Raw genomic sequence first — 10,180 nt, 5'->3', positions numbered from 1 at the left:
AGTTGAGGACCGCTGCTACGATATTTAACATAAAACCGTCAACTTTATTTTATAGAGTTAAAAAATTTAAGGAAAAAAAATGAAAACTATAGCAGCAAACACACCACGCATCAAATTTTTACCAATGATGAGGAGCGTATGCTGGAAGGTTACTTTTTGAAAATGTCCAGTATGAACTATGGTTTAACTTAATTACAGGGCCGAGAGTTGGCTTATGAATATGCAAGAGCTTTAGGAAAGTGCCCTGAAAAATGGTTAAATAACAAGTTGGCGGGGATCGAGTGGATGAAAAGTTTTATGAAACGGCACTCCAAATTATCTTTGCGAAAACCTGAAAACACGAGTCTTTCTCGCTCAACGAGCTTTAATAAACATAATGTTAATGTTTTTTTAATAATTATGAAAAGGTGCTATCTCATATTTATATTTAAATTTATTTCAAAGTCCAATATTTTGGTAGTATTAACTAACAAAGTATTGATGTGGTTTGCATTTTTAATATTTATATTTTCTGGTCATTTCGTTTATTATAGATTTAAGCGTCTTTAAAATGTCATATTTGCTAAGTTACTTATGAATATTATTTTTAATATTGTTTCGCAATGTCCAATTTGATCTCGGTTAAAATAACGTGTTCTTTGTTCAAGACTGCCCCAGGCTGTTAAGAGTTTTATATAAGTTTATTTAATTAATAGTTATTGTAAGACATAAATGACAGTATACTATCATAATATTAGCTACAAATAACATAAATATATTGTTGATTATGTTCTAAGTTACATGGTTTCCATTTTATTCCAGTTTTTCAAAACTGCCCCTAGGGGTTTCAAATGTACCCCATTCGCGGGGCACATTTGAACAAAATCGAGTTTTTTTAAATTGATACTGTGTAACTATAGCAAGTCAAAATAACTAAATATATTTTTTTTATGTAGTATAAGCCCCATATCTTATATTAAAATAAAATAAATCTTGATTGGTCATACCATACGGGATAAAAAAAATTTTATTGAAAAAGTGTTCAAATGTGCCCCCCTCTCCCCTAGGTCATACATTCATACAATATTTATATAACACTAGCTGTTCCCCGCGGTTTCACCCGCATTGCTCCGCTCCTGTTGATCTTAGCGTGTTGACATATAGCCTATAGCCTTCCTTGTTAAATGGGCTATCTAACACCGAAAGAATTTTTCAAATCGGACCAGTAGTTCCCGAGATTAGCGCGTTCAAACAAACAAACTCTTCAGCCTGCGACTTTGCTTAAAATAAACAGTAATCGTCATACAATGCATTTTAAAGCGCGTTATAAACGGAGTCTAGTTGAATAATTAAAAAATGATTGTATTTCAATTTTCAAAATAAGATACAAGATGGATACAATTAGCTGCACCACAATACATTACTTGCCTTGCATTTTACCCTTTTACACCAATGCAAATTTAGCACCCCATTAATAGAATTTTGGGTCAAAAATGACCTTAATCGATAGGTCTCCGTTAGGTCCTGGTCCCACAATTTTTAAAGTGAAACTTTTATTACATCGTCTCAAACTTTTTGGTCTGTGTAGCGCATGTCGCGTGACGCACGATACGTACGATAATTATCGTACAAATACGATAATTTTTAGTTTAATGTCTATAGTGCGAAAAAAGTTTCACTTTTACCGTGGTTTCATAAAACCACACAAGATTTTTTTGTTAGGTCCCCTTTAGTTTTTTTATAAATAATTTTTTTTTGGGTATATATAATTTTGGGTATAAAAAAAGTACACTTTAGCACCTCATCCATAGCAAAATTGGCGAATTTTATCAAAATCGTATTCTGTATCGTTAGGTCCGTATAGGTCCATCATTGAAATTGTTAAATTATTTATTTTATTATTAATTATAAAATAATTAAAACCTGCGCATGCGCACATCATAATATATAAACAGCGCGAAATTTAAATTGGTATCGTTTCATTTATTAAATCAACAAATAATCTATCTATCTATCTTTTGCTTAGTTAAAAAAAGAATATATATGCCAATGAATTAAATATGTGGTCAAGTATTTATGATATGTGGAAAAGATGTTTACCTCATAGCGTTAGCTGGTAAACTCGCAAGAGATTATCATTAGTAAATTCCGTATTTTTTACCATCGATAAACGAGGGACGTATTTGTTGTATTAGAGGACCCGAAATCTTATATTATTGACATCCTAAATCTTGTATCGTAGGATGGATCTACAGATGTGGTCCAGATTGTGAGAGTTAAAAGCTTTAAAAGGACAGAAATCGTCATTCTACAATTATCTCGATCCCTAGGAGTTTCATTCTATTGGTATCTTATCTGAGAAAATTAGTTAATAACTGCGCAAATATTTACTACAATTTAAAGCTTCCAACTGCAACATGACTGCTATTTAATTCTAAACATCAACATTTTTCTACAATTCCTAGACATACTTATTTCATTACGCATTTTAGATGTTTTACATTACCCATTTCCTTACACTGATGCGTTATACTTTTTTTGCAGTTATGAAAAAATGAAAACACAGAAAATTATCCTCAATTACTTTATTAATAAATATTTAATTTAATTTAAATACAAGTTATCTGTTAAACAATAAAGACATAAGGAGCATTTAAATATTTTTGTTAAGTTTTAAACATTTCTGCGCTATTGCCTTCTCTGCATTTGATAAAATCGTCAAGAGCGAGTCTTGAGCATGTTTGACCTGAAAATATAGATAAAAAAATCAAGATTTAAAAAAACATTTTTTTTTCAAAGCAGCCTAAAATATTACATTTTCTTTTATAACGACGTAAGCAAAGTTTTCAATTCATAGCATATTGTTAATAGAAGGTCCACGTTAGTGAGAAAAAAAAACATTGAACAGAACCTTCACACTGTATGTTAAAACTATAATATTTGTGGTAGGAAAGTTGATGTCCTTTTTATTAATTATATTGACAGTTTTACCACATTAGTATTAGATGGGCACACTGATTATAATCGAGAGAACTTGGGTTCAATTCTAGAAAACATTTAAAACATACACTAGGTACCAATATTAGGAACTACTACTACTAGGAATATTAGGATATAATATACAGGGTGTCCCAAAAAGTAGTGATGAACGGAAGCTGGGAGGTAGAGGACCTAGAGGGCTATCCGAATCACCCCCATGTATGTTATGCGATTTTTCGTATTTTCGGAGTTATGACATTTTTTTCAATTTTTCATTTAACGCTGAGTACGATGATATTTTCACTCATGGTGACGTCAGTTATTGCGCTAGATGCTTGATTTTTTTTGGGTGCTAAGCTGAAAGATAGGCCGATTCAGAATGGTAACATTTACTATCGTTAGATCTTCGAATGGAATAAAAAAAAGAGTTAAATGCCAAGAAAGATAAAATTACCCAGTATGTTCACAACTTCAAGGGCCCATAAAAAAATAAAATCACATAAAAAAAGTTTTCCATTTGGCTTTTAAAAACTTGCTCTATCTATCAGGTAGCTACCCTAAAAATTTCATTTTATTATTCAGAAGGCTTCAATCGAAAAATTGAAATCTAAATGTGGTAAGTGCAAAAATTGAATTAACATGATGATTAATAAAAACAAATTAAAACCAATAACAAGGTGTTTAATTACCAGGAATTTTTAAAATAACCCCGCTGTTGCTCAATGTTAGTGCGACATCACCGTAAAAAGTTGTCTTTTAAATGTCTGAATGCCCTTTTATCATTTTTAATGGTTTTTTTCTGCTACTATGAATTTCCGGGTTATTTCGTCCAAATTGTGGCATTCTCTCAAGTAACCAAGGTCTTTTTAGTATCCCCATTGAAACAAATCAATGGGGCTTAGGTCGTGGGACCGTGGAGGTCAGGCTTTAAGGCAAGCGTCACCGGCGCATGCGCAGGCTGCAACGACCAATCCATCTTTCAGGGTATGTTTGCCCTTTAGCCTGGCGTCCACGGTCCCCGGACATAAACCCTATTGATTTTTTTCCGTGGGGATACTACAAAGACGAGAGACTGCCACAATTTGGACGACATAACCTGGAAATACATAGTTGCAAAAGAAACCTTTAAAAATGATAAAAGGGCATTCAGACATTTTAAAGACAACTTTTTACGGTGATGTCGCACTTGCACTGAGCAATAGCGGGGTTATTTTAAAAATTTCTGGTAATTAAACACCTTTTTATTGGTTTTAATTTGTTTTTATTTATCATCATGTTACTTCAATTTTTGCACTTACCATGTGATGATGTAATATGTATTAAGAAGGAAAATGAAATTTGTTACATATGTTTATATAAAATGAATGTAGACTTTCAACTAATTAGAAAACAAGAAATTCCTTTACAAAATACATTAGACAGCACAAAGTGTCTACTTTACCTACATGCGCTGTCTTTACAAGAATTTGATACTATAAAGGAAATGTTTGATTGCCAAGATAGTGTTTGGAAGGACCACTATTTAATCATAATTTCTTTTGACAAAAGAACATTGTTTGGTTGCTTATTTACTTACCACAACTATAATGAAATCACTTTAATCAAACTTTTTGTATGTCCCAATGAAATAAGTGATGTAAAAGTCTTGAATCGGAACCATTCTCAAGTATTAATCGCTCTTTCATCTGGTACATTTATAAAATTAGACTTAAATAAAGAAAAATCACATAACATAGTACATATGAACAGTTGTATAGATAAATTTCTTGAAACAAATGATTGTATCTTATATTCCGATGGTTCTTCTATGTGGAAAGCAGATAATGTATATGAAAACAGTATTTCTTTTAAACAATTATTTGTAAAACAAGTTAAGGATTTTGTTAAATGCAATGACCAAATAGTTTGCACTACTTATACAAACTTTATTTATATATTTTCAATTGATGATGAATCTTCATACTTGAAACCTATATCCAATGAAGAATATTGTTCCGCAGAAATTTTATTAAACAACTAGCTGTGCCCGCGACGTCGTCCGCGTGGAATAGCGACTGCATAGTAGTTACTACTTTACATACAATTATGTAGTAAACACGTACTACCATAAACAATTCATAGAATTGTTAATAGAATTTATTACTAATCTAAGCTAAAAAACTTACGTACTTTCCGGAAATCTGGGGCATTTTTCGGGGATATCCGGAAAATGCCTGTAAAATATCTGGGAAATCCCCCGGAAAATGTGTGAAAATGTCCGGGAAATACCCAGAAAATATCCGGAAAATATCCGGAAAATGCGTGAAAATGTTCGGGAAAAGCGTGGAAAATGCCTGAAAAATCTTCGGAAAATGCCAGGGAAATGTCTGGAAAATATCCGGAAAAAGCGTGGAAAATGCCTGGAAAATCCCCGGAAAATGCCTGAGAGATGCCCAGAAAATGCCCGGAAAATATTCAAAAAATGCGTGAAAATGTCCGGAAAAGGCGTGGAAAATGCCTGGAAAATTCCCGGAAAATGTCAGGGAAATGTCTGGAAAATGACTGGGAAATGCCTGAGAAATATATGGAAAATATCCGGAAAATGCGTAAAAATGTCCGGGAAAAGCGTGGAAAGTGCCTGGAAAATCTCCGGCAAATGTCTGGGAAATGTCTGGAAAATATCCGGAAAAAGCGTGGAAAATGCCTGGAAAATGCCTGGAAAATCTTCGGAAAATGCGTGAAAATATCCGGAAAATGCCCGGAAAATATCCGGAAAATGCGTGAAAATGTCCGGAAAAATCGTGGAAAATGCCACTTCAAATTTGCGAAGTAATTAAAGCAGACAACCAAAAAAAGAAAAAGAAAGCTAAAATCTTTCATATTAAATGTATATGGGATATTCATATTTGATATGTACTTAATGTAAGGGTTTAAAGATATTTTTTTTGATATTTCTCGATTTATTTAAAAAAAAATGATTACGGCCATTATTAGGTTAAGTACTTTCGATATCAGTTTAAAGTTTTTTGTTATCTGTAATACTTACAAAAAAAAAATCGCCTGTGCACACTGAACGATTACACCTTGTACATGAATGCCTTAGCAAATGTTCGCCGTGATTATTTAAATGATCATAATTTTTTTATTAATGAACCAATTGACATGAATTAAACACTAAATGACAAAAAAAATTAACTACAGTTTTGGGTTCGGGATCAATTTAATAATTTACACCTGCTAATATTTTTTTACATATTTTCATTGTATAAAATCGTAACATAACTTCCTTTATGTATTGTTCTATTAACACATGGATAATAATATCTTCCCAAGGTACTAAATTTTAATAAAAAAGTTGTTTTTGTTATTTATATCTAAAAAAGAGTAGTTATATTAGACAGAAATAAACATAAAATTTTTATAAGTTTTATGGAAGCTGAATGTAATGCAAATGGGCAAATATAAAAGTAAAATTAGGTATTTAAAATAAATAAATGAAACAACTACCAATTACAGAAAAACTTCTTTTTCGGTTGAAAATTGCTGGATCATGAGTATAATTCTTTATCTCTTACCTTGGGCAGTCTGGAAGAGATCGCTAGTAAGCGATAAGACCGCCTTATGTACATACCGTGTTAATCCATTTGGTATGATTGTAAATATTTTACGTATATTAAATTGATAAATAATATGTACTCTGATCCCAGTACTATCTGTACCGCGAAAGCCATAACGATAATAAAACAACAGTAAAGAAGGAATAAAAATCATACTTGTACAGTAGTTGTGAGTGCAATATTTACGTTTCAAAATAACATTTTTTTTGGTACTAAAACGTAGGTAGATTCTCACGCACGCACGCTGATACGTGGTTGGCTGCCCCTTTTCTCATTCCCGAAAAATATCCTCTAAAATTACCCAAGATTCTTCCAATGATTGTACCATACGTTGGAAATTAACTTTAGTCAACAATTGACCACGCGCCAGGATACTTATTTCTACTACATCCTCACGCAAATCGTTAATTTTTTATGAACATTGAATCTGTAAATAAAAAAAATGAAAAGATTACTTTACCTTATTTTATTAAAAAGCTACTAACAAATAAAATTCTATCAAGAACTTAAGTGACCTTCTTTGGGCGTATAATATAGTCTTGTAAAAGTTATACATAAAAATAAAATTTCATCATTTTCTTATTTTGTCGTAACTTCAATTCTAATTAAAAACATGAGTCTAACTATATAATTAATTATGTATAAAGAATAAATATAAAAGCCACAACTTACCTTTTGTGGGAACGCAAGAAGGATTTTTTAAAATGTCACAATTAACTGTTAATGGTGTCTTGTTTGACATCAAATAATAAACATCTACCCTCACTTGTAAAATTTTATTTAGTATATTCACATAAAATATAAGCACCTGAAGAGGACTCTGGGAAGACATGGGTTAAAAAGTTAAATAAATAAGTACAATTAAAAACCCCACCAACATCATATTATTTAATTCTCAATTATAAATTTGCAAGAAGCGTTAAATATGTAAATTGATTTGATTTTAATGAAGTCTCATAGATGGCGCTGTTTCATATTTGTCTTTATACTACTAAGATTCATTAAACTGTTTCTCTGCCAAAATTACGTAAATGACGTAGTTTTTATAGTGTAAAGCTAGATAATAGCGTGGCTTACCCAAAAACAACATTTAAACATGAGTCTTTAGATTGTACGCTGTGTAATACACGGAATACGTTAGAAAAATAAAGGTTCACAGCTCCTCCCCCGGAGGTGATAGCATGATAATGTGTATATAAAAGCCTCACCCGACCTGTTAGTAATATTCATGCAAAATTTGAAGTCAATCTATGCGGTACTTTTCGAGATTAGCTCGGACAAACATACAGACAAACAGACAAACAGACAAACCGACAAACAGACAAACAGACAAAAATTCTAAAAACTATGTTTTTGGCTTCTATATCGATTATAGATCATGGATTATGTATTCTTTTAAAAAAATATTCAATGTACAGTTTTGACTTTCCTACGATTTTATTATATGTAATAGATACACACTACTTAGAAAGGATAGTAAATGAAGTTAATAAAATGCAAGAACTTTTTAAGGAAATTAATGAAGAAAAGAAGCATATAACCACTCTAGCATTGTCAAATAAACAAGATCTGATGGATACTATTATCCACTATAAGGTTACTGTTTTCGATGATTATGAAGATATTTTAAACTTAGATAATGTAATAATATTTGCCGATGACCCTAAAGATATATTTCATAAAGATTCTTACTACTTTTTGATAAATATTACAACTTCACACCTCCAACAAAACTTCAAAGAAATCCTCTCAAATATATTTGGCGATCTGAGGATACATATTACATTATTAACAAATGAAAATATTTTGAAAACAACTACAGTGAAAATTCTGGAAGAACTTAAAAAAATAGATATTGTTGTAACATTAAAAACTAAATATTTGGACCTGAGGAAGAATTTTTTTATTAACTTGCAACTTGTTACAAGGATACCAGGTGTTTTAGATAAAAAACAAAACCTATGGACATGTTTGCATGAAAAATATATTCCACTAACATCTGAATATTTTATAAAAACTAGAAAATCTCCAAAACATATTTATTTGAAGGAGAATGGAAGTGAACTAGAAGACTTAATTTTTAAAACAGTCAATAATCAATTTGGTACTTTATTTAGTATTGTAAAAAATCCTATGAAAACTAATGTTAATGAGTGGGTGTTTTATGCCAAATTACCAAATGATTACAAGCAGATATTTAAAGAATATAATATAGGAAATATTTTTGATAAAAGAAAATGTGAATATATGAAAGAACTCATATCAAGTGAAGATTTTTTGAAATCTCAAACTACCCTCCAATTTTATGTCAACAACGAAAAAGCTGATATAGAAATATTAAATGATGGTTTTTCTCGACCTGTATTAAAAGTAACGAGTACAAATGCGAAAGTAGCGCTTGATATTCGTAATTTTATGGCAAACTTGGTCGGGAATGGCTTTTTGGGATCACCACAAGAGATGGTTGTGAACTGGTCATTATACTCAGTAGTTGAGGTTGGTTTATTCACTGATTTTTTTTCGATATAAGACTATTTAATGTAGTTAGCGTTTCATATTTCCCATAATATTACAAATATTGAACAAAATATTTCCAGATTTCGCCATTCGAAGAATTATTGACCCATCAGTTAGACCTTAACAGCTTTATGCTCGCGTGAAATAATACGAATATTTAGGACTGTCCTGCAACTGACTGTAATATTTTTAAACAAATTTATAATGAATCAATTTTTATTCACACTTGCCTAATTTTTCTTCAAGAATATAAATCTTAGGTTCTAAATATTTTTGTATTTTTTTCAGACACTACAAAGAGCTGTTAAGGATTGTCTAGTCAAAGGGAACGCTGCTGAAGAATTTTTCGATTTACATCATACCTTTCAAAGAAATATTATAGCAAGTTTACCAATTTCTTATGTGTTTTATTTAACTCTTGCCTATCCTACAAAATACAAATTTGGTATACCAATAATAAGATTGGTGTGTCTGTTTTTAATATTTTAATAACCGATTTTTAATAAATGCATATGGATGTAGGTATGTAGTCTGTCTGTTTGTTCGGGCTACTCTCAGGAACGGCTGGACCGATTTTAACGGGACATTCACTGACAGATAGCTGTTGTTATAAGGAGTAACATATATAGCGGGCTATTTTTTATCCTATATTAATATTGTTATTCGCTGGTAAAAATCGCGGGGCGCTATTGCATAAGTTTAGATTTAGGTACTTGATGTAGGTCATACATTCATACAATATTTATATAACACTAGCTCATCCCCGCGGTTTCACCCGCATTGCTCCGCTCCTGTTGATCTTAGCGTGATGACATAAAGCCTTCCTCGATAAATGGGCTATCTAACACCGAAAGAATTTTTCAAATCGGACCAGTAGTTCCCGAGATTAGCGCGTTCAAACAAACAAACTCTTCAGCCTGCGACTTTGCTTAAAATAAACAGTAATCGTCATACAATGCATTTTAAAGCGCGTTATAAACGGAGTCTAGTTGAATAATTAAAAAATGATTGTATTTCAATTTTCAAAATAAGATACAAGATGGATACAATTAGCTGCACCACAATACATTACTTGCCTTGCATTTTACCCTTTTACACCAATGCAAATT

The 10,180-nt window shown here is 31.4% G+C and overlaps 1 protein-coding gene across 1 annotated transcript; it reads left to right on the top strand.

Annotated features, from left to right (window-relative positions):
* Positions 1-4,312: 4,312 nt before the first annotated feature.
* LOC123701959 lies at positions 4,313-9,560 on the top strand. The gene is made up of 4 exons (XM_045649594.1): positions 4,313-4,977; positions 6,645-6,652; positions 8,008-9,050; positions 9,360-9,560. The coding sequence occupies exons 1-4, from the start codon at positions 4,319-4,321 to the stop codon at positions 9,558-9,560; spliced, it is 1,911 nt and encodes a 636-aa protein (XP_045505550.1). The 5' UTR covers positions 4,313-4,318.
* Positions 9,561-10,180: the final 620 nt, after the last annotated feature.

The sequence above is a fragment of the Colias croceus genome, chromosome 22 (assembly GCF_905220415.1).
Source record: "Colias croceus chromosome 22, ilColCroc2.1".
Classification (NCBI taxonomy): Eukaryota; Metazoa; Arthropoda; class Insecta; order Lepidoptera; family Pieridae; genus Colias; species Colias croceus.
Note: the sequence above shows the minus strand (reverse complement) of the source record. Positions and strands in the feature narration are given on the sequence as shown.